Genomic DNA, 24,101 nt, shown 5'->3' with positions numbered 1-24,101 from the left:
TGCCCCCAGGTCAATCTCCAGTCCCTCTGAAGGGTGACATGGATCTGGACTGAGCTAGCAAGCAAAGACCTGTCAAGCAGGATTCTTCAAAACCACGTTTAACAACTGCCTTGCATGCATCACAACACACACATACCTCCACATTGTGCTATGCACTGCACCCACAGCCTACAGCACAGACCTGCTCCTGGGAACACTACAAGACAGAGTGCTACAACTGGAGCACGCTCAGAGAAAACAGTGAGGCTACTCCCAGAAATACTAGCTCCAAGACAAGATGTTTGCAGGATCACGCTCAGGATTTGGTATAGATGCAGCCACGAAATATTGCTACCCGTTGTAGCCCAGGACATAGGGGCTGGGTGGGCAAGGACTAAGTGGTGGCAGAGCTTGTTTGCGCCATGCTTAAGCCAATGCTGTTCACCTCCTTTCATCCGCACCATGGCCGTTGAAAGGAGCCCCCCTGAAAAGAAGCAGCAGCACCAAGAAGGGAAGTAAAAGCTGCCCTCCCCCATTGCTCTTCTATAATGTACCTCCTTTTTCTTCAGGATGGATTTCTTCTGCAAGACTTTCACCGCATAGGACATCCCATCAGACTTGCGTTTGGCCAGGAGAACCTGCAGCAGAAGGGCCAGGTGAAAGGCAAGGGTCTCTGGTGCTCTATACCACTCTCATTTATTTGTTAGTGTTTTACGCCATCTTTGCACTAGTGGGTGACTGCACAAGTGGCTGGGCTATGATTTTAGAGCATGAGAAGCCAGCCAGGTATGTTCCCCTTCCATCCCCTGGCAAGGGTACACAATAAACTAAGCTTCCCCTCAGTTCTTCAGCTACTTTCCCCTCTATCCAACCAGTCTTCTGCTAGAGCAGTTTCAGAGCAGATTTCAGGAGGGCCACTGTCATCTCACAAAGCACAGACATTCCTAGGGGCTCTCCCCTACCTGGGTGAGAACTTGCCAAGATGAGCAGTAATTCAAGTATTGCTCTTATACCCTGCAGTCTGTTGCCTATGCAGTTGTAAGATTCCACTCACCCTCTTCTTCCAGGGTGCTTGGAAGGGAAGTGGACCAAGAAACCATCCTGACTCTCAAGCCTGGCCAGACAATGAAGATGCAAAGCATTGACTACTGCCTTTGACTTTCTCTAGTCACTTGTTTAGTGGTACAGGCCTCTCTGTTCCCAGTCCCGTTTCAGCCCTGCTGACTCGCTACTCAGGAGAGGGGCACATGAAGCTCACTCACTCAGCAGCTTGTGGATCTAGCTCAGCAAGGGGAAAGAAGAGACTTCAAAACCCATGACTGACCCCAAGCTACAGCCACTTACTTTTCCAAAGCTTCCCTTGCCAATAACTTTCAGGAAATCAAAGTCCGTTGGCTTGGCACTGTTGGACAAGGAGACAGCAGGTTACCAATCAGACTACCCATTCCATGGGCTAAGTGTTAAGATGTTTTTGTTTCAAAACTACACAAAGGTCAGCCATGGAAGATGGATGGGAGACATAATCTTCATTCACCAGATAGGCCTCCTCCCCTACTCTAGCCAGACATGCAGCAATTCAACAGGCAAAGGTTTGGTATTGCGCAGTACAAACATATGAGGGCAGCAATGGGGTATGCCAGGCACTCGTAGAATCTGCTCTCCTGAATAGGACAGTGGCAGAGAAAGCACCTGAAGGTTTGGTACAACTGAAGCTCTTTGCTTTTTCGCTCCAAAGACTTGCAGGAGCTCTGGCACCTATAGCGGACAGCAGAAGATGCAATAAAATCAGAATAAGGAAGTGTCTCCCTCTCCCACCTAAAAGGGAACCTAACCACCAGGTGGACCCAGCAGAAGACAAGTGGCTGGTGGGAGTGGTATTGGAGTGCAGCCAGGAAACAAGACTCATGATCTCAAAGTGACAAAGCAAACTCCTGCACATGTGACTAGCTATGGCTGAGCCCCTGGAGAGCTGAGATATGCACTACATTGGGTGGGCCATTTTCTAGCTCTGATGTCTTTGCTAAGCTGTAACAAGTCAGCTGGGAAGCCAGTTAGTTATTTCACTGCAAGCGTCAAGCTGTGCATGGAGTTCAATACTCTCCCATGGAAACGCAGGCTACTTACTTTGGATTAGCAGAAGGGCCAAGGTTGATGCTGTTCGTTGGTGTCGGAGACTGGAGGGGACACAGGCATTAAGAAATGAGTCAGCAGTTCTATTACAAAGAACATGAGATCCCAAAGGAGAGACTCAAAGCCCCCACCCCCACACACAGAGGCATAGGAGGCAGCAATCCAGAACCTTACCTGGGGGCTGTCATCCGGGTTTTTGGAACGGTCCATTAAGAAGGCAACTCTTTCAGCACTTGAAAGAAAACGATAATAATAATAAAGTACACCAGCCAGGAGACTGTTCATCAGCACTGGGCCCTTAACCCCCAGCCCACCAGAGTTCAGAGCCAGGCTTCAGCGCACAGAGAATGGATAAGGCAGAAAAAGCTTTGCAGCACCCGGTAACTTAGGGCCTCAACAATTGTGCTGCCAACACTATGTCTGGAGCCAGGAGGCCTGATTTGTCATTGTCCTGCAACTTGTATAGCTGTTTCCATGGGTGCAGAGCAGGGTACATGGCTCCTGGGGTAGCATTTTGCACCCTCACTATGTATCCACATAAGAGATGGCACAAGGTGCAAACCCAAGAAGAACCAGTCCAAAGTGTTTAAGTGCCCAGGAGTAGCCACAAGGTTACTAAAAACTCAGTGATCTGGCCAAAGTTTTCAAGTCTCTGGCCCCTCTGTGTTTAGATGTCTGAGGTGTGAACCCCAGGACCCCATTTTTCAGGGGTTGAGCACTGAAACCTGTCATCGGCTTCAACAGAATGTCAAGGCCTCAGGGCCTCAGCCTGGGAGCTCCTCCCTCAAAGGCACCACCGGAAAAGTGGTTGCTTTTGAAAAGCGCCCCCTTCACCCACTTTACTGAGCTCAGAGCGCAGATGGGAAGTTGCAGCTCGGATAAACCCAAGCAGAATTCAGAGACAGAGGCTCATCAAAGCAACTCTGTTCAGCCCAGTGCTGCAGGTGGAGCTGGGCCAGGGGTAGCGTGAGCCTTTCATGGCCAGGTCCCAGTGCCTCGCGAGAGGAAGGACCTTACAGCCTAACAAAACCCCTGAGGATCTAGTGCAGTTGCTCCGGTGAGAGGTCTTCTACCATCCACAGGCTCTGCACCCCATACTTTCAGCCTTGTGAGGTGCCACGGGCTGGGGCTGACTCCCCCTCTCCAGATCAGATGTTCCATTTAGCCCCAAAGAGAACCACATTAACACAACCTGGCTTTTCCCCACACAGTGCTGGCTCAGTTTCAATATCATTTCCCAAGCCAGCCTAGACCAAACTCACCCATGTCTGACCCAGTTTTTTGGCCTTTGCTAGCCCAGGTAGCAAACCAGGCCTGGCCTCAGGTGAGCTCTGGCAGGGGCCCCTTTACGAAAGAGCCAGGCTCAGCAGTGGTTCAGACACCTGCTCCAAATACCACTTTGGCTGAGCAGGTATTGGAAGGAACTGAAAGAGATATTTAGTAGCCTGGCCCCCTCTAATTCCTGGGAGCTGGTTTTCTGTGGCTGGGTGTCTTGTGGATGAACAAAGGGAGCCAGCCCAAGCTCCACACAGTCCCTGGCTAAGCCCTCCCCCTCACACACACCCTTCAGCTGAGGGTAAATAATATCAAAACCAAGCCCCCGCCCCAAAGCCAGCTGTGCGGAGGAAACCCTGCAGACCTATGCGTGGACCCATCCATCTCTGGAGCTTTATCCGGGCCCAGAGAAACCCCCACTCCTCTACACCCCTTGTAACAAGCCAGCCAAACCGCTCTCCCCTGGACTCTCTCACAGTCACACACACACACACATCCAGTCTGACCTCACAGGCAGACATTCCCCCTCGCCCTCTGCAAGACCCACATGGCACCTGGACTCCCAGCAGCTAGAGGAAGCCCTTCCTCCAAAGCAGAATCAATGCCATGGCAGGGAATGCTCCCTGGCTATGTGTTTGTGCTGGAGGCAGCTCCCAGGGCCCTGCCCACATCTGGCCCGTGCCAGCCTGCTCTGCTCACCAATTATTGTCTAGAGCAGAGGTTAGCAGGCTGCATTTTAAAGGGCTAGTGTCCCAATGAGAGGCTTTTATACTCACTAGGAACACAGCCTGGAGCCCGAGGCCTTGATGGTCTGTTCTAGTTTCTCACACCCGTGCTTTATAAGCCCTGCGGAAAAGAAAAGTTAGAAAACTAAGCTGATTAGCTGGCGGCATGAGTGCAAGAACACAGAGGCATGTTTGTTCCTGGCTGACCTTGCCCCGCTCTTCAACACCCTTTCCCCGCACCACCCACCCACCAGAAGAGCCAGGCATTTATCAGAGGCAAGACAGTTTCCCCTGCCACCGTCGGTTTACAAACTAGCCAATGATGGCTGACAACCGGGTACCCTCCCCGGGTGGCTGAAATCGGGAGGAGGTACAAGGGTGCATGTATCCTTCACCTCGTGGGCCTGTGAACTTGTGTATGCAGTACCAGGAATGGAGTAGGTAGAGGTACTTCACAGCTATGGCTGTCTGCTGCTAGTCTGTGCATGGGGGCTCTTACTGTGGAATAAAAGACTTCTATTCTGAAATGACAATCCAGCAAAAATTTTAAAAAAAAAAAGAACATTATCAGAAGCGTAACAAGAAGTCCTGAGGCACCTTATAGACTAACAGATATTTTGGAGCACAAGCTTTCATGGGCAAAGACCCGCTTTGGTGGATGCGTGACGAAGCCGGTCTTTGCCCACGAAAGCTTATGCTCCAAAATATCTGTTAATTTATTAAGGTGCCACAGGATTTCTTGTTGGTTTTGAAGATACAGACTAACTCGGCTACCCCCGATATGTAATAGAAGAACGTTACCCTATCCTGCAGAAAGAGCATCTACGCAGCCTAGCATGGAAACCAAAGGAATTTTCACAGGAGGTTTAGGTATTTCGATAGCGGTGACCATTGCAGACAAGCCTCAGTAGCCAGCTTTTAAAGACAGCTCCGCACATGGGGTGCATGGAAGTTTCCTGAAAAGCTAGCCCCTGAGCTCGATTCTCCCTCCCATTCACATCAGCTTCACACCCATTTAACCCCATTGATTTTACTGTTGACTGGCACTGGTGTGACTGAGGGTTAGGTTCAAATTCCAGACTCAGGTCATAAGAGAGAAGGAAGTGGCTGCTCCCAGCCTTGTCCCTGAGGGCAGATGAGGGGGCCTTGCTAACTCACTAACGGTAAGTCCACACCAGGGTTCTCAGACTAGGGGCGTGAGACTCTTAGGGGCTTGTGAGGTTAGTATATGCGGGGGCGGGGGGCGGTCACATGCTGTCAAACTCCACCCTAAACCTTGTTTTGCCTCCAGCAAATATAATGGTGTTAAACATGGACAAAGTGTTTTTAATTTATAGAAAGGGATCACACTCAGAGGCTTGCTGGGTGAAAGGGGTTACCAGTACAGCCCTTTGACGACCCCTGGCCTACACTGTGATACACCCAGAGCGCCAAGTTTCAGAGCCCCGACGGCTGACTGGTCAGCAGGACTATAAAACTGCAATGCAGACAGCGAGGCTTGAGCCGGAGCCTCAGCGTTGAGCACTCAGGAGGGTAGGAGCTGAACGCTCAGGGTCCAGCTCAAGTCCGAACATCTCTACTGTGATTTTATAGTCCTGCAGCTCCAGCCCACTGATCCAGGCCAGCTGTGCAGTGCTGCAGGTCTTTTATCACAGTGTAGACATTCCAGATCTGGGCACAATTTTTCAACAAACATTTTTTTTTTAAACTGCAAATTCATTTCTCCCTGTGCATTCTGTGAGCATAGCTGCTTCAGCCAATTGTTTTGCTCAAAACGCCCTCCACAGCTTTTTAACTTTTTTCAGTTTTTCATTTTTTATTTGAAACAGCTTTTCTTCTTTTCAAAGTTAAACTATTTAAAAGAAAACTAAAAGAAAGAAAAAAACCCCCTCAAAATCTAAACAAAATAGTTTGATTGTCTCAAAGCATGTTTTTTCCCTTAACTTTTCTCAGTGTTCAGCAAACCAAAATGAAACCCAGCTCAAGGATGTGCCTACACTTCTGCAAAGATTGACTCTCATCTCCTGCTCCAAGGGGAGGCGCTAGCCTGTGCTAGTGAAGTCTGGCTGGGTCAAAAAAGAACAGTATAGGCTGAACCTCCCTAATCCGGCACTCTCGGGACGGAGATGCTTTCATTGGTGCTGGATGGGAGATTTTGCTGGACTATGGGAGGTCAATATTGTCTAGCGCCATTTCCAACATGTCCCCTGCTTACTTGGCTCTTAGAGGACATTTAGGAGTAAATTACAGCTAAATAACAGCACAGAACACTGAAATCTAGGACTGGTGGCTGGAAACAAACTTTATGGAACTGCGGGAAGCTTGGCCACATGCATAAGTGGTCATCCGGCTCACTAAAATCATGCTTGATTATGGATGTTGCCAGATGAGAGAGCTCCAGATTAGCGGTTCAACCTGTATTGGCTGCATGTTGGAGGTGGGGGCAGAGTTTGCAGAGCTTCTGCCCACTTTAAGGACCTTGCTATGCTGGAATCAGTGAATCTGCTTGACTACGGAAGAACTTGCTCTGTACCCATCAACATTAGACTGGGCCACTCAGGGCCTGGGACTTCACCTCCTTATGCATATAAGAAACACTATGCAGGCCTTAGTTTAAGGTCATCCCTGTGTACATAACTGCAGTGCCATTTCAGGGCTTCTCTTGAGATGGCTGTGATCAGAGCAACACTTGCACCCACCCACGCATCCCTTGGTCCACATACACCCCTTTTCTACAAGGCCTGCCATCTCTTAAGTCAAGGCAGCTTCTTCCAATCAGGGGGATTCAAACCAACCAGCAGGTACACAAGCATTCACAGCTTCTCCTGGCCCTAAAGCCTGGAGATCTTCCCAGAATACTTAAAAACTAAAAATAAGACCAGAACTAGGTCACAAACCTACAGGAGAGATCAGCTTGAAATGGAAAAAGGCTTCTATGTAATCATCCCTGTTAGGGTTGCAGGTAAGTTCGTGGCATAGCAAGATGCACGGGCTAGGTGAGGTACACACGTCCCAGTGACCCCCCACTCAGATAACATCCATGCTGTGCTGGTGGGAGACAGGCTGCTGAACCCACCCTCTGGTCCATCTCATCCGCCCAGCCTACTGCTGCAGAACAGGGCTCTCTCATCCCAGGGGCACGTCAGAGAGGGCAGGCAGCTATTTGCACAGCATCTGTGCCACTCACAGATTGGAGCAGTCACTATAACTAATAACAGCCCCTGCAAAAGTACATCCTTTTCAGAGCACAGTGCAAGAAGCTGCCTCCTCCAAACCCTCTTGCTGCAATTTCACCAGCCGTGACCCACATTCCCACACGAGCCTATTATTTAACACTTTCCCTACAAGTAGATCACAAAGACAGGCTCTTACCTTGTACGACGAGGCAATCTCATCATAGCTGTGTTTTGTGGGAATCTCACTCCCCACCCCTCCTTCCTGATGACATCTCTCCCCCCTGCCCCCCCCCCGTTTCCTATCCAACCTCACTGTAAACTCCTTGGAGCAGGGACCTTGCCCTTATCCTTGTTGGGAAGGACTAGTTATAGCCAGGAAGGGGCAGCAAAGATAAGGAAACCATTTGTATTGTGGAAAAAGCATCGTCAGGCTTAAGAGCCTGAAGGTCTGAATTAAAGAGTGCCCCAGCTCCTGCAGCTAATAAGGGAGAGGCATGGTTACTGGCAAAGACGCCACTGAGATGTACAATGCCAAATCACCCCTTTCCTAGAACAGTCATTCCCAAACAGAGGTATGTGTACTCCGGAAGTATGCAGCAGTCTTCTGGGAGGGTGGGGTGACAGCAACTCATCTAAATATTTACCTAGTTTTACAGCAAGCTACAGAAAATCAGTACAAACTAAAATGTCGTGCAGACTCTGGCTTGTTCGTGCTGCTCTGTGCACTGAAATGTAAATACAGTACGTATGTTCCAGTTGATTCATTTTGTAATTACACTCATCCCTCACTATACGAGCACAATTGGTTCCCAGCTTCCTGCTCGTAGGCGAAAACTCGTAAGAGGGACACTAAATTCCCATTAAAATACAGGTAAAAGTCTCTGATTCGTTCCAAGTGCTGGTAATTTGGTGAAGGAGTGGCAGCAGGTGGCGTTGCTTTTGAAAGGTGAGTGAACTTTGGGTTTGGGGGGGTGGGCGTTGGGGAGGGTTAAAGGCTGGGGGCAGTTTGGGGCCATAAGCAGGAGGGAGGGTTGAAACCTGGTAGCATATTGGGTCCATGGGGTGGATGGCGGGGGGGGAGAGTTAAGGCTGAAGCAGACTGGGTCCACGGGGAAGGCAGGGTGTTAAGGCTGTGGTGAGTTGGGGGCAGTGGAGATGGTGGGGTGTTAAGGTTGCAGCTGGTTGGGGCTGTGGGGCAGGCGGGGTGTTAAGGGCGTGGCAGGTTGGGGTCATGGGGCTGGCAGAGGCTCAGGCTGCAGGTTGTGTCTGTGGGGCTGGCTGGGTGGGGTCAGGCTGCGGCAGGTTCGGTCTACAGGGCCAGCGGGGTGGGGTTCAGGCTGTGGCAGGTTGGGTCTGCAGGGTGGGGAATGAGGCTTGTATTTGTGGAGGGAGTTCACTCGTAGGTATGTGTGTCCCCTGTTTTAGCGAGTACTCGTCAGTGAAGTACTAGTTTAAGGAGGGATGAGGGTATATGGTAAAATTGAGGAAGTCAGCAATTGGTCAGTAACAGGGTGACTGTGACACTTGTGTATTTTTGTGTCTGATTTTGTAAGGACATAGTGTTTAAGTGAGATGAAACTCAGCGTATGTGAGACAAGTCAAATGCCTGAAAGGGGTATAGTACTCTTGGAAAGCTGAGAGCCACTGTGCTGGAACACGTTGGGCTCAAGTTTCAGAGGCAGAGGTGTATGTTGGATATTAGGAAAAACTATTTCACCGAAACAAAAAGCAGTCAAGTAGCACTTTAAAGACTAGCAAAATGGTTTATTAGGTGAGCTTTCGTGGGACAGACCCACTTCTTCAGACCATAGCCAGACCAGAACAGACTCAATATTTAAGGCACAGAGAACCAAAAACAGTAATCAAGGAGGACAAATCAGAAAAAAAAAAATCCTTGCTTACTGTTTTCGGTTCTCTGTGCCTTAAATATTGAGTCTGTTCTGGTCTGGCTATGGTCTGAAGAAGTGGGTCTGTCCCACGAAAGCTCACCTACCTAATAAATTATTTTGCTAGTCTTTAAAGTGCTGCTTGACTGCTTTTTGTTTTGATAGTGTACAGACTAGCACAGCTCGCTCTCTGTTACTATTTGACCAAGAGCGCGGTGGAGCACTAGAATGCGTTATTGAAAGAGGCGAAGGAATCTGCATCCCTTGAGGTTTTTAAGCCCCAGCTTGGCAAAGTCCTGAATGGGATTATTTAGGTTGGGTTCGTCCTGCTTTGGGCAGGGGCTGGACTTGATGACTTCCTGAGGTCCCTTCCAGCCCTAGGTTTCTTTGATTCTGCGGTTCTATAATTGGGACTGTCTGAGCCAAGAGGTGTTCCACAGCCAAGGGTTCCTTGTACAAGTGCTCAGGGCCAACCAGCCAGTCCAGTATTTGCTTTAGCTGTCAAAGCAAGGCTCCAACTTTCCCCTGCCTCATATCTAAGAGATAGAGCCACCAAGGCCAGACATCTGTCAGTTACACTTTCATCTGTTGGAACTTCGTGGAGGGTTTGCAGAGCTCAGGTCCAGGAAGTCGTGCTGCTAGCCAGCTTAGGTGAGCGTACAGAAAGGGTTTAAGCAGCCCTCGATTTCTTGTCTTTCAATGGTTAGTTACCCAGCCCACAGCCATTGGCCTGTCCACCTTTGCATGGTGCTTTGGTCTCAACAAGTGCCCCCTGGAACAAAAGAAAGCCACCATGTCCTGATTCCCAAACAAAAAGGAAGTCACTGTAGGGGCAAGTGCCAGCTCTGTGCTTTGCTCAGGACTCTTGTTCCCATAAAGATCAGCAAACTGACAGGCAGCCAAAGTCTCCCACCTACTAGAAATGCAAGACAAATAAACCTGACACGCCAGAAAAATAGCCAGGTGTTTAAAATCTCCAGCATTTTGCATAATAGCATGGGAACTGGGAAGGAAGCTTCAAGAACACACACACCTGTCATCACTTCTACCTGCAGAGCCAGCATCCTGGAGTAAGGGAAGCAATCCACAGCAGGCTGGGTCAGCTGCTCTCAGGCTTGTTTTGTTCTGGTGCAGCTTCCTCTGCTCTCAAGCGCTGTTCCCTCTATTTTTTTTCCCTTCATGTGCAGAATAAATTTTGTTCTGTGCACCAAGGCATGTCTAAATGTGCACCACCAATAAAAACAGAGGCTGCCAGCTCTGGGCATTCTGGTAATCAGCTGGGCAGCACCTGAATCTTTCCTGGGAGGTGTCTCAAGCACTTAGCTTACAGAGAACACTGCTGTCAAGCTATGTGACAAAAATGGGTTTTCCAGCGTCCTGGCAGTTCTGAAAAAGCAGAGAGGGGCATTTTCATGTTGTGCCAAACCCCAGAATTTTGGGTGAAAAAATTGTTTTAAGGCCAAATGAAACATTTTGTTCTAGGCCAAGTTAAATGTTTCCTTCTTTTTTTAAACTTTTTCACCTTTTAAAAAAATAGAATTAATGGAAAACGCAAAATGTCCAGCAATGTTGACCCCCCAAAAAGCAAAGCCCTTCAGCTTCTGGGGATCTCTTGTGCAAGAGGAACCCTTTAGCAAAACTGACATGAATTGACAAAACATTTGGTAGCGCTAGTGTTTTTGTTACAAAAAGTTTTGGCAGAACAATTTCCCTGGGGGCTTGTCTGCATGTATAGTGCAAAAGCAACACAGCCACACCTGCGGCACTTGAGGCCACATCAACACTACCGTTTACCATGGCAAAACTCAACATCCGTCAGGGGTGGGAAAACGCACTATGCTTTTCCCGCTGATCCACCCCCCACTTCTCCCTGGAGATGGAGCCCGTTGGAATAGAGAGGCTATATGGGCGATTTTACAGCAGCAGAGCTGCTGTGCCACTGTAAGGTCTCAACACGGCCTTAGGGGAAGGCACTACTATGCTGATAGGAGTATTTCTTCCCTCTAGCTAGTTAATCCACCTCCCCAAGAGAGGGTAGCTATGTTGGCGGAGAAGCTCTCCCATCAACGCAGCATTGTCTACCCATGGGGTTAAGTCAGTATAACTACATTGCTCAGGAGCATGGAATTTTCACCCCCCGCCCCCCGAGCGATGTGGTCATTCCTGTATTGATCCGTATGGTAGCCCGGGCCTGAGCTCTTGTCTCAAGAAGGGCTCACCAACACCACCACAAATGGTGGCTGCTAGTGGCACTGCTTGCCTACAGGAAGGGTTTGCTCTGGTGCAGTTTGACCACTGGCTGGCAATACATGGCTGAAATCCCCCCTTAGGACATGGCCTTAGAGTGGAGAGAGCTTCCTGACACATGTAAATGAATGGCTGTTCTTGCACAGCTGCAGATGGCCCAGCTAGTAGAACTGAGCTGCTATTTTTAGGTGGCTGTCAGGTGGCATACGTGAAATGAGTTTGCTTGGCCTCAGCAGCAAGTGTCCAAAGGACCAAAAAAAAAAAAAAAACACACACACATGTTCACAGCTAGCATCCTGGGAGAGTGATGGTCAGGAGAGCAAAATATGGCCCATGGGCTATATCTGGTCAGCTGCAGCGCCCAGGGCTGCCCATGTCCTGTGGCCCATTGTGACCTTTGGGCAGCTCCCTGCCTGCCACGGCCCACAAGCCGCTCAACATGGCCAGTTACCAGGGCTGTGTGAATCTCTGTGTCTTGTGCCCTGTGGGCCAGGGGATTCTGCACACTGCCCCCACCTCCAACACAACCCTCGCAGCTCCTATTGGCCTTAAAGGCTGTGCGTCGAATAATCCAAAGGGAATAAGTACAACGATGCTGCAACTTAACCCAACTGGAAGAAATTAATCCAGTCAAAAGCCTTTCCATTGCACAGTGTGAAGGGTGATGTTTTTTCCTGCTATCTGAAAACATACTTTTACGCTCGTCTTTTCTTTGATTCCAGTTCCCTGCTTTAACCACTAGGCAATGCCACCTCCCTGGTCATGGCGTGCCCCTTTTGCCTGCACATGCACACCATATCTGCGCTCACCTGGTGCAGGTGCAAACGAGGCACAATGTGGTGTGTGACATGATTTCCCCACTCCCGCATGAGCAAAGGCTGGGTGGGCAGCAGTAGCCCAGCCCAAGGTGGAGGAAGGAAAGGAGGACAAGAAAGGAGGCGGGGGGGAGGGGAAGAGCAGAAAGCCAAAGGGGTCCTAAATGGGCAAAGGAGGGTTTTTGGCTCCTCAAGAGCAAACGAGAATGCCGGGCTATGACGAGACTACTGTCAGTGAGTGGGCTGCAGGACAGTTTTGCATAAGGGAGAATTAATGGGACCATAAGAACACTGGCCAATGACTCAGCATGTCTACCCTACGAAAAGCCATTGACTTAAGCCCGGGGTCAGCAACCTTCGGCACCGGTGCCAAGAACGGCACACGAGCTGATTTTCAGCAGTGCACGAGGCGGGAGCTCAGCCCTGCCCCTCCTTCCCCAGGCAGCTGGGAGCGTGTGTGGAGTCACAGAAGACCAGCTAATGCTGCAAATCACTGCCTAACCGGTAAAGCTCTGCATCTCAATGTCTTGACTAATGAAGCTGTTATGAGTAGGACTATTAGTGACTTTAAAAAGTGTCATCAGCACTTGGACCATACGTACAGCTGTAAAGGTCAAATTCCGGCGCTCCGCCTCAGAAAGGTTGCTGTCTCCTGATTTAAATCATAGAATCATAGAATGCTAGGACTGGAAGGGACCTCGAGAGGCCATCGAGTCCAGCCCCCTGCCCCAATGGCAGGACCAAATACTGTCTAAACCATCCCTGATAGACATCTATCTAACCTGTTCTTAAATATCTCCAGCGATGGAGATTCCACAACCTCCCTTGGCAATTTATTCCACTGTTTGGCCACCCTGACAGTTAGGAACTTTTTCCTAATGTCCAACCTGAACCTCCCTAGCTGCAGTTTAAGTCCATTGCCTCTTGTTCTATCCTCAGAGGCCAAAAAGAACAAGTTTTCTCCCTCCTCCTCATGACACCCTTTTAGATACCTGAAAACCGCTATCATGTCTCCCCTCAATCTTCTCTTTTTCAAACTAAAGAAACCCAATTCTTTCAGCCTTTCTTCACAGGTCACATTCTCTAGACCTTTAATCATTCTTGTCGCTCTTTTCTGGACCCTCTCTAATTTCTCCTTAAGTTTTCTAAAGTAAACTGACATTTAGCCACCTCAGCCACTGCAGTGATGGGTCTCGTCCACCCTACACTTCCTCTGTGGGGGAGTGCATAGCCTCACCAGAGAGCTTCCACTGACTTAACTGTGTACTGACAGCTGGAGGCCAGGGCCTGGGGGGGCCGCTGGCTGTGAGATCTGGGTGGGACTGGCAGCCGTTAGCGACAGAAGCAATGCAGCCTGTAGACAGTCATTACAGCACTCAAACTCCATCAACCTAAGTGCAACGACTCTTGCAGAGTTATTAGGTCAACATAGCGGGCTCCTTCCGTTGGTGGGCACGCTCTACTACCACAGATGTTTACAGAGCTAAGGCTAAGGTTGACCTAACTGTAGAGCAGACCAGGCTCCAGGTCTGTATCAGGTTGCCCCCAGAAATCCCATCCAGATTGTGCTTGTCCTCCTTTCCAATGAAGAGGAGGAGAGTCACTGTTAGTCTGACCCCAGGGCAGGTTTCACGAGCTCCTCACACTATGCCTTGGTGATCTGCTCCTGAAAGTTGTATCCGCACAGCTGCCTTCATCGGGGCACAAAAAGCTGCTCCCCAGCCCGTGTAGTGATGCCAGCAGAACCCTGTGGGGAGACAACAACGTGACCAGAGGTGCGCTTCCTCATTCGGCACCATTGTGTTCTTACGCTGATAGCAACACCCCCTTCCGTCACCACCGGCTGCATCGGCGCTAGAGGCTTGTGCTGGCAGAAAATTCCAGTTGACTCCGGAGTCCTGACACACCCTAGGTTTCAGCATCACGGGCTTCCTGCTCAGGGAGGGGTGCAGCTTGCTCAGGGCCATTGAGGCTGCCCTTTAAAGTCATCGCCTGAGAGAGCTGTTGGACCTGACAGGCAGCCCTTGTCTGCAGCCCACCCCATGCTGGAGGCACGTTGATACTACGGCCCATGCTGCACAGGGTTCCCAGGTGTCCGGTTTTCACCAGTTAAGTCTAGTCAAAAAGCGAACCTGGCAGTGCTTGGTCAGCAGTGCTGACCGGACACTAAAGTCACCTGCAGTAACTGGGGGCTGGGGGGGGGGGTGCAGCAGCTGCTGCTGGTGCCTGGAGGATCACTCAGGTGGAGCGTGGTACCAGCGGCTCTCCCTGTCCCTGCCTGTCCTTGCACGCACCCCCCACCCCCAGAATGGGGCTCTCTCTGCCCCACCCCCACCCCCAGAATGCCATTCTTCCTGTCCTGCCCCAGGCCCGCTCCCCCCAGGCCCTTTCAGCTGGCAGGGGAGGGGGAAGAGAGCACCCAGCAGTGGGGAGGGGAAAGAGGAGCAGGGGCAGGGTGTTCAGTGAATGAGATGGAGTAAGTGGGGGGGGGGGGCTTGAGGGGAAGAGGCAGACCGGGGCGAGGCGGCTCCTGGCACCCTGACTGGTTTGCACACATTAGAAAGTTGGCCACTGGAGCTGTGCAGCCCAGCCCTGCTTGCAGAGTCAGGGTGGCCGTGCGGTTCCCATCCAGGCGTATTGTCTGGCCGTAGTGCAACCCTGCCTCTGATCTAAATTACATCAGGTCACAGGGAAATTGTAGGGCTGGCCTGGAAGCCAGTCAAGTGACGGCCAAGAACCCCTGTGCTTTGGAGAAGTGGAGGCTCCTGTGCATGTCAGTGGGCTTGGGGTCAGAGCTCTGTAGAGGAGACTGACCAGGCATCGCTGAAGTTATCGAGACCTCTCAAAGCAGCTCGCATCATGGCCCCGTTCCCTGTGTCACCAGCTACCCAGCACCAACACTAAAGTGAGAGGCAACTCCTAGCCCGATCCCCCCACCAGAGCCAGGCCTGAAGAGCTGCTTGGCTTTTGCGCTATGTGCTGAACAAGTTCGTTACCCTCAGTCTTCCCCTGTGCTGTGGAGGGTCTCTGGATGGAGCATGAGCATAAAGGCAGCACAGAGAGAGACGCTCGCTGCCAGAGAAATTCTGCAGGAACCTGGCAATCAACCAGGAGAGTGGCCTCAGCTTCCTCAGGGCCCACAAGAAGGCAGGTAGGCATCAGATAGGGAGGCTCACAGAAGCACTGCAGGTTCTTGGTCTTTGGTGCAGGTTCTCGGTCTTTTTCTGCACAGCAGGAGGTCGGCTCACACAGGCTGGAAGCCAGGAGAGCACGTGCACAGGGTTTGTTCACGCACACAGAACATCAGCTCAGGCACATGCCCTCAGAGGCTGCCTGCTCTGGACACCCGCCCCTAACATCCCAGTGGGTATTGATTGATTTCCATTAAAGGGAGGAGGTTTACAATGTGTTCAGTAAACTCCTGAGGCTGGGCCTTTCTGCTGCCTGATAAGGACTTGATTACTTAATTAATCTGATTAGTCAGTAGGCCAAATTCATCTTTTGGACAGCATGAAAGACCAGGCCAGCCCAGTTCTTGGCACAGCACAGTTGAAATGAGAATAGCGTAAGAGTCAGGGACAATTAGAAAATCAGTAGTGATTATTCTGGCGTATTGATTTTAAGGAGCGGGTCCCTTCTGTAGAGTCAGCCAGGAGCTGGGAACCAGACACAACCATGGTGATGAGGCAGTGCTGTCCTACGACTGCAGCCAGCCAGCCACATAGGACTGCTGAGTGGCACGGCAGAAAGGCTGTCCTGTGGGTGTCCCTGGGGCCCCTCTGAGATGTAAGAAGGAAGACAGCTTGCATCCACCACTCTACTGGCTTCATCTCCAGTTGCCCTTTCGTGCCAGCTAGGGCCACAGAGCAGCCAATCCCCAGAACAGGGTCCTCTATGCTGGTCCTCTGGACACACTCACCCCTGCCAGCTTGGGGCAAATTCCAGGGCAAAGTAGAGATGGAGCAGAGTCAGGCCAGGGGTCGGTAAGAAGTCTGAGGTGAGTGGCTGGGGCAAACCTGTGCCCATAAAGGTGCCTGAAGCAGCCATAGCCTATGCCATCGGGCTATTCTGACCCCAGTGGTCACTGAACAGGCCAGGCATGAGCTGCCTCTCTCGAGCCAGCCCAGGGCTGAACCTGGCTCTTAATTCAGAGCAATCACAGGAAGCCAGGTCTACACTAGGGGAATAGGTCAATTTCAGATACGCAGTTTTAACTAAGGCAATTGGGTAGCTAGAATCAACATATCTGAAATCGACTTACCTGATTGTCTTCACTGAGGGAGGTCGACAGGCGCGTTTCTCCCATCAAATTCCCTTACTCCTCACGATAGGGAGGAGGACGGGGATCGACCGCTGACCTCAGACAGACCAATTTCGTGCGTCTTTACCAGACACATGAAATCGAACTCTGGAAGATCGCCCCTGACCAGGTTGATTGTCTGCCTAGTATAGACCAGCCCCCAAGACAGACCCAGCCCTGGGCAGGTTACAAAGCACAGGGCTCTGAATGGTGCTGACCTTTTCGTTTCCTGTGTGATGTGCATGCACTCCTGGGCCAGGACGATCCTTGCTGCAGTCCCAAATCTGAGCAGTTGCACTAAGGATGAGTTAGGCCTATTAACTTATCAGGTTAATTAAGAGGCTGTAATAGGCACCGTCCTTTTGGTTGGGAATTACCCCCAATTGTTACACCAGGAGAGACTCTGGCCTGAGCTCCCATTTCTGAGCCCAGTTTCAGGAAAGGCCCCGGGGTCGTCTAAGGCCGAGTCAGTGACGACTGCATCTGCCCAGGCCATCCATCTTGCTGAAGTCTATCGTCTGCGCCACGCCTGCAGCAACGCAGGTCAGAGAATGCACCAGGCCTTCTTCCCCTTTGAGACCAACTGCCTTGCCAGAAGAGCAATAAGGCTCTTTAATGATTAAACATTGCAATTAAACAGCCCACTTCACCTGACGTTTAGGCGGCAGCTCACCCAGATGGCAGCTGTTACTTTCAGATTATGGCACTGGGCCCTCCTGGCTGCCGGGACTATAAACCAGGCCTGATTTCAGTCAGCAGCTGCTAGCACGCACTTCTCAATCCAAGGGCTGTGCGAGTCCGTCGGAGCCAATGGTGTTGCCCTCATGCAACTGACAGCGCGATCCTTGAAGGATTTTAATTCCCTTCTTGTTCCCCACTAATTAATGAACCACAGGTGGTGTCTGGGAAACAGGGGCACAGGTTTGGCATATGCAAGAGTGAGCTCTGGACCCGCTGGGGATTTTAATCAACCCTACTCATGAGTCTTCAATCAGCTATTAATTGTTCATTGCACAGGGCAAGCATTTTGACCAAATAAGGGCATATTTGGGAACTTGAATCTCTTTTCTGCCACCTCATTTGTGTTACATATAAAGTAGACTCTTAGGTTGTGTGTGTTCGAGACCCCCTTGAAAGGGTTAGCTTAGCCTAGCAGGTGGGGATGACAGCTGCAAAGAGGGCTATTTGAAAGCATTGCCGTCTGAGGCCTTGTCTGTACTAGAACATCTGATGGCAGTGCTTACCTCTTCACTGCAAGACCACTGAGGCAACAAGCATTCCTACCTAACCCAGTCCTCCCCAGCCCAACCCATGCACTCTCCCGCACAGAGAAGTACACATACACATAAACAATTCAGACACACTCTCAGGCCAAGCCGGCACTTAAAAGCTAGGTCAACATAGCTACTTTGGTGAGGGGTATTTTAAAACCACATCCCTAACCAACATAGCTCTGATGACCCATCTCCCAGTGTAGACACAACTATGTTGATGGAACACTGTTTCCACCAGGGTAGCTACCATTGTTCAGGGACAAGGTGATCCTACACCAATGGAAAAACCACTTTCACCAGGGTTAGCTGCATCTACGTTACATCATTGTGCTGGCATAGCTATGGCAACGTGGCTGTATCAGTGCCATCTCCATAGTGTAAACATACCCTTGCAGAAAGAAACAAGCATGCACCCACACATCTGTTTCCACGTATTTTGCATGCTCCCTTCAAGGCTGTTTTATGGAGAGCCACATTCCGCAGCCATAGACTAATATATACTAACGCTAATATATATAATATATATACTATACTATACACTATATATATAAATACACACACACAAATATATACCAATAATATACTAATATATCCATTAATAACACTAGTAGCTGTCATTATTGTAAATGTATCACTTCAGAGAAATGACACAGCCACAAAGAACCAGAATCTACACAGTCCAAACAATATTAAAATACACACAAGATAAATTAAGGGCTGCAGCCAACCATGAAAGATGTCCTAAAACTGCTTAATGCACGACTGAGAGTTGCTCAGGTACTATGGTGACAAGGACGGCATAAGAATCTATACATAATAAGCGTGAATCTAGATATAATAGACAGAGCCAGATGTGTACCCAGAAGCCACCTGCTACAAGACAGACCCAACAAGGAAAACAAGAGACCACCACTGGCCATCACGTATAGCCCCCAGCTAAAGCATCATCAGTGATCTACAACCCATCCTGGACAATTATCCTCCACTCTCACAGACCTTGGGAGGCAGGCCTGTCCTCTCCTACAGACAGCCTGCCAACCTTACACAAATTCTCACCAGCAACTATAGACCACAGCACAGTAACTCGAAACCTGGAACCAATCCCCGCAACAACCCTCGCTGCCAACTCTGCTCACGTATCTACACCAGCAATATCATCACAGGACCTAACCACATCAACCACACCATCAGGGGCTATTTCACCTGCACATCTACTAATATAATATATACCATCACGTTCCAGCAATGCCCCACTGCAATTTATATTGCCCAAACTGGACAGTCTCTACATAAAATAATAAATAGACATAAAGCAGACATCAGGAACAGCAACATACACAAACCTGTAGGAGAACGCTTTAATCTTGCTGGACACTCAGTAACAGATTTAAAAGTAGCAGTCCTACAAAAAAAAAATCAAAAATAAACTGCAAAGAGAAATTTCAGAGCAGCAGTTCATTTGCAAATTTGACTCCATCAACCAAGGATTGAACAGAGAGTGGGAGTGGTTGTCCCATTACAAAAGCAGTTTCTCCACTCGAAAAGAATGGGCCCCATCCCCCCTGACTGAACTGACTTGATAGGTCCTCTCTTAATGTCACAACTCCACATTAATTGCTGATAATGAGCCACATTCACCCTGACTGGATAGACTTTGTCAATTCTGGCCCGCTCCCTGACTGAGACTCCCTCTTTAAATCCTCCTCTGAAACCCTGCCCCCCCCCCCACACTCATGCATCTGACAAAGTGCGTCTTTTCCCACAAAAGCTTATGCTCCAAAATATCTGTTAGTCTATAGGATGCCCCAGGACTTCTTGCTGTTTTTGAAGATACCGACTAACTTGGCTACCTCTCTGATATATATAATTGAATAGCAAGACAATTCCTTAAAAATGGAATAGGGTGGATGCCTATTTTTGCATCTATGGGGCCGTGTCTACACTAGCCCCAAACTTCGAAATGGCCATTCAAATGGCCATTTTGAAGTTTACTAATGAAGCGCTGAAATGCATATTCAGCGCTTCATTAGCATGCGGGAGGCCGCGGCACTTCGAAATTGATGCGGCTGACGGCCGCGCGGCTCGTTCAGACAGGGCTTCTTTTCGAAAGGACCCCACCTACTTCGAAATCCCCTTATTCCCATCTGCTCACAGGAATAAGGGGACTTCGAAGTAGGCAGGGTCCTTTCGAAAAGGAGCCCCATCTGGACTAGCCGCGCGGCCGTGAGCCGCGTCAATTTCGAAGCGCCGCGGCCGCCTGCATGCTAATGAAGCGCTGAATATGCATTTCAGGGCTTCATTAGTAAACTTCGAAATGGCCATTTGAATGGCCTTTTCGAAGTTTGGGGCACGTGTAGACGTAGCCTGTGAGGAGTAAAGGAAGACTGGGTGGATTTTTTATTGATGGCTGGGTTTTTTTAAAGTATTATTTTCTATTTTGTTTTTCCTTAGAAATAGCAGAAGTCTAGTGCTTCCGATTTTTCCTGGAGAGCTTGTTGGAAGTATCACATTATTACTGGACATTTTCTGAAGTCATAGTTGAAGAAGTGCTGTTGATGTTTTCACAAACACTTTCTTCCCAGTGGTTATTAGGTGTCTGACTTAATGTTAATATTAACAAAGGGAAACAAGCAATAGAGAGTTAAAAACAACCTGCCTATAAAACATCCCTCCCCAGGCACAGTTGTTTGGGCTCTGTGATGGTGTCATAATTCCAAGAGGTTTCCATTTCTCTACAGAGTTGCAGAGTAGATAAGATCTGAATTGCTAAAGTAAAAAATACAAACGCTTCTGGGCCTTCTCCACTCAGGATGTTTGCATGCAGAAGTAGGGACATTCAACTGTAATGTTGCCTCACCCCGGCCCCATTTTAAATAACTTACCTCAAAGGGCCACTGCACAAGGCCGGAACTCCGGCTCAGGGGCTCAGCACCCACCATACACATTAGATTTTCCAAAAGTGTTCCACATCCGGAGGTTGCCACAGTGATACTTATGGGCGAATACTCAAGAGCTGCTTATGTGCTAAAAGCCAGCCAGGCCCATTCCCTTCTCTTCGTGCTAAACCTCCCTGGTCCTCCTCACCTGCAGCCGATCAAAGGGATCTGCCATTTTACTGGCCGTGTCTTTTTCTCCCACTGCATGGGCTGCCACTGGTCCGTCAGAGGGGATGATGTTAGTTGGACTCTGCCAGTTCAAACTCAGCAGGCATATGGGGAGGATGTTTTAACAACCCCCTTGCCCCCTGCATAACATTCCATCACACTGGGAAGAAGTGAGTGGAGGTCCCTGTCAGCTGGAGAATGCAGAGCTACATGGAGCACCAGGCTGCTGCAGGTGTGCATTGCCAACGTTTCTGTGGCTATCAGGATCAGCTTTGGGCTGGCCAGGCTAGAATGGACCAAGCCTCTGTCAAAAGCCATTACCCCAAGAGCAGAGTAAGCTCCGCTAGGGGTTAACCCCCCAACCTGACAGCCGGATGCCCTGCGGTTAGCTGTTGAAATAGAACAGAATACTTGTGCCTGTGCGACAGTCCCTCACTCTGTCTCACTACACAGGCCACCCGTATTCTCCAGGGAGTTAGCGTTACATTCATTCCCAGGGCTAGGATCAGAATGAGGCTGGGTTCTTAAATGAGTCCTTATCGAATGACTTATTGCTGAGCTCCACTTGCTCTTCACACGCCAGCAGGATGAGCTGTTGAGCATCAGGCTGAGAGGGAGCCGGCTTCACTGCCTCCAGTAAAACAGCCGAAAATCCTAGTGCAGACACGGCCCTGGCTGTCATGGCATAAGAGCGTGTTTCCTTGGCCCTGGCTGGTTTGGACTGACCTGAGTGTTTAGCTTGTACCCACAAAGTTCTGCCCTTCCTGTTTTCCAAATAAAGAACGACACGTATTATATCTAATGCCTCTGGATGCTTCTTATTGAAAATGGATCCTGGAAAAAAAAAAATCAGCTTTGATGTGCAGACAAAATAATGGGATGCCTGACAGGAAACCTCTGCTCTACTCTGACCAAGCAGTGGCTCTTGGAGAGAACACGCCATACCACTCTCCAAAGCAATGGTTGATTATTTTGCAGAGGGAACACGTAAGGTTCTGAAACCAGCCTCTCTGGCCTGATGCTGCCCCCTATGTAGCAACACGTCTGTGCCCAATAGCCAGCCCTCCTCAAAAAGGCACAGTGCCTGACAGCCAGAGGAGCTGGAGCTCACAGTACTGCTTTACCTCTCTGGCTTGAAGTGGTTCCAATCATACACAGAGTTTACCGTTTGGTTCAATGACTCTCAGCACCCATACTATACAAATTGTTCCAGCATCCCCCGATGAACTCCTTGTCTGGGACAGTCCCCGCTCAGGAGCCAGGCTTCCCTCAGAGCATCTCCTTCGCACACCCCTTAGTGAGGGAGCGTCAGAGAATAAACAAGTAGATAAACCAAAGCATTACCTGCCAAGAGGAGAATGTCAACCAGGCAGGGCTGTCCAGTCGTGGAGCACTGTTGAAAGCCAAATGTGCTAGCACCAGTTGCATAAGGGTGTTATTTACCTCTCCCTCCCCCTCGCTCTCACTGTTGTTGTTTTGGTGAATTAGTCTGAAGGTCAAAGGAATATTCCCAAGGAGTGGCTTGTGCCAGGAAGTAAATTATTATCCTGCTGTTGCTCTGAGAGGCCACAGAGGTCCTGGAGAGCCACTGAAGTAGGGCTCAGGGGTGGGTGAGGACAAACCTCCTGCTGAAGGATTAGAGGGCAGCTCACCATAGAAGCAGGGAAGTGAAAGAGGTCTGAACAAAGTGCTGTGTTTTCCAAAGGCAGGTCACATGCTGGCTACTAGCTGAGGTAATTAACCACGTGGCACCTGCTAAACCCTGGGTCCAAAAGAGGCAAGCAAATGTTAGAAGTCCTGAATCCAGAGAGAATCCATCTGCTAACAGGTAGATCATGGAAGTGGGATGACACCCGTGGAAGGTCCCCATAAAATGTTGGATTCTCTTCTCGTGCCTCTCGCATAAGCCTTGTGATTTATAGCCCCCCTACTCGCCTCATGCAGCCCTGTACAGAATCATGGCAAGGCTACAAAGAACCACGAAAAAGTGAGAGTTTGGTGTTGTGTCTACGGAGACTCCTGAATGGATGCCCACAAAGGCCGGCTACCTGGCTATATGTTAGCATTGGCTTTCCCACCAGAAAGTGCCAGGTACCTGGCTGTATGTTACTGTTGGAGCTGGGCAGGAAATGGCTCTCTCTTTTCGGGAGTAGTTTGGAGATGTAAAAGAAAAAAAAAAATCCAATCTCGAACTGGGACCAAAATTGATGTCACAAAAAATTTTGCAAACTGAAAAAACAGAAAAAAATGCTATCTGGGTCACTTGACGTATTTCACTTTGATCGTTTTCAAAACAGTTCATTGTGATTTTGACCTTTTTCCTTTTTTTAGAAGAAACTGAACTAACTTCGAAACAAAAAGTCATTTCCACTTCAAAAAAACTCAAACATTCCCCCTTGAACATATGACAACCTTCAATAATTTTGACTTTTTTTTTTCCCCCCTCAAAAGTTAGTCAACTTGGGAGACAGAGTCATTAGAACCAACCTTGTTTTGCAAACAGTTTAGGTTTAGACTGATCTGCAGTTTTCACCAAAAACAATGGTTAAATTGAAAAATTCCTGACAAACGCTTGTTGCAGCTGCTTGTTTGTAGAACAGCTGAGCCTGGGAGCAAACCCTCTGCTCCCAACAACCTCAAGCACTGGGGCAGGTTGGATTTGGAAGCTAGTCTTAACTCCCTAATGAGCTGAATCAAGGTCTCGGAGCCCAGCATCCTGCACTCGGGCAGTTTAAGCCCATCTCAGAGAGGGATTGTATATGCCTTGCTCTGCACGGCTTGCAATTGGGCAAATCTGGCCGTACCCCTGGCTGCTGCAGATCACTGAGGATTAGGAAAACTCTCTGGTACAAAAGGGTGCCCAGGAGTGCAGCTTTCACAGAGCGAATGGATGTTCGCCCGGGCCCACAGACTGCGGTTTAACCTTGCACTGAATGTCTGTCTGCGCCTCTTGAGCACGGCAACAAATGCTGATGCACGAAGGAGATCTTATCATATCAGACAGCTCAGCAGTTGTTTAAAGTCTCTCCTGCCCCACACCCAGGCTGGGGGCATTCAGGGGCTGGTAGAAGTCAGAGTGAATTTTCCACAGCGGTATGTCAAGGCCTGCCCTACCCTTCCCTCACAGAACCTCAGGCACTGCATGAGCTTCAGCCCCGGCAGGACTTGTGGCAAAGTTGTTGTCCGACCG

At 49.6% G+C, this 24,101-nt stretch overlaps 1 protein-coding gene across 1 annotated transcript in view; it reads right to left on the bottom strand.

Moving 5' to 3' along the window:
* The window catches only part of SGK2 (serum/glucocorticoid regulated kinase 2), a 34,509-nt gene extending 12,121 nt beyond the window's left edge, over positions 1-22,388 (bottom strand). Inside the window, exons 1-7 of the mRNA XM_075011915.1 lie at positions 22,256-22,388; positions 19,151-19,209; positions 4,161-4,230; positions 2,284-2,341; positions 2,104-2,153; positions 1,324-1,381; positions 534-617 (exon numbers count right to left, since the gene is read on the bottom strand). Coding sequence (XP_074868016.1) covers positions 534-617; positions 1,324-1,381; positions 2,104-2,153; positions 2,284-2,319 — 228 coding nt within the window. The 5' untranslated portion in view covers positions 2,320-2,341; positions 4,161-4,230; positions 19,151-19,209; positions 22,256-22,388. The remainder of the gene's footprint in view (positions 1-533; positions 618-1,323; positions 1,382-2,103; positions 2,154-2,283; positions 2,342-4,160; positions 4,231-19,150; positions 19,210-22,255) is intronic.
* Between the last annotated feature and the right edge of the window lie 1,713 nt (positions 22,389-24,101).

Source organism: Carettochelys insculpta, chromosome 17 (assembly GCF_033958435.1).
Source record: "Carettochelys insculpta isolate YL-2023 chromosome 17, ASM3395843v1, whole genome shotgun sequence".
Taxonomy (NCBI): Eukaryota; Metazoa; Chordata; order Testudines; family Carettochelyidae; genus Carettochelys; species Carettochelys insculpta.
Note: the sequence above shows the minus strand (reverse complement) of the source record. Positions and strands in the feature narration are given on the sequence as shown.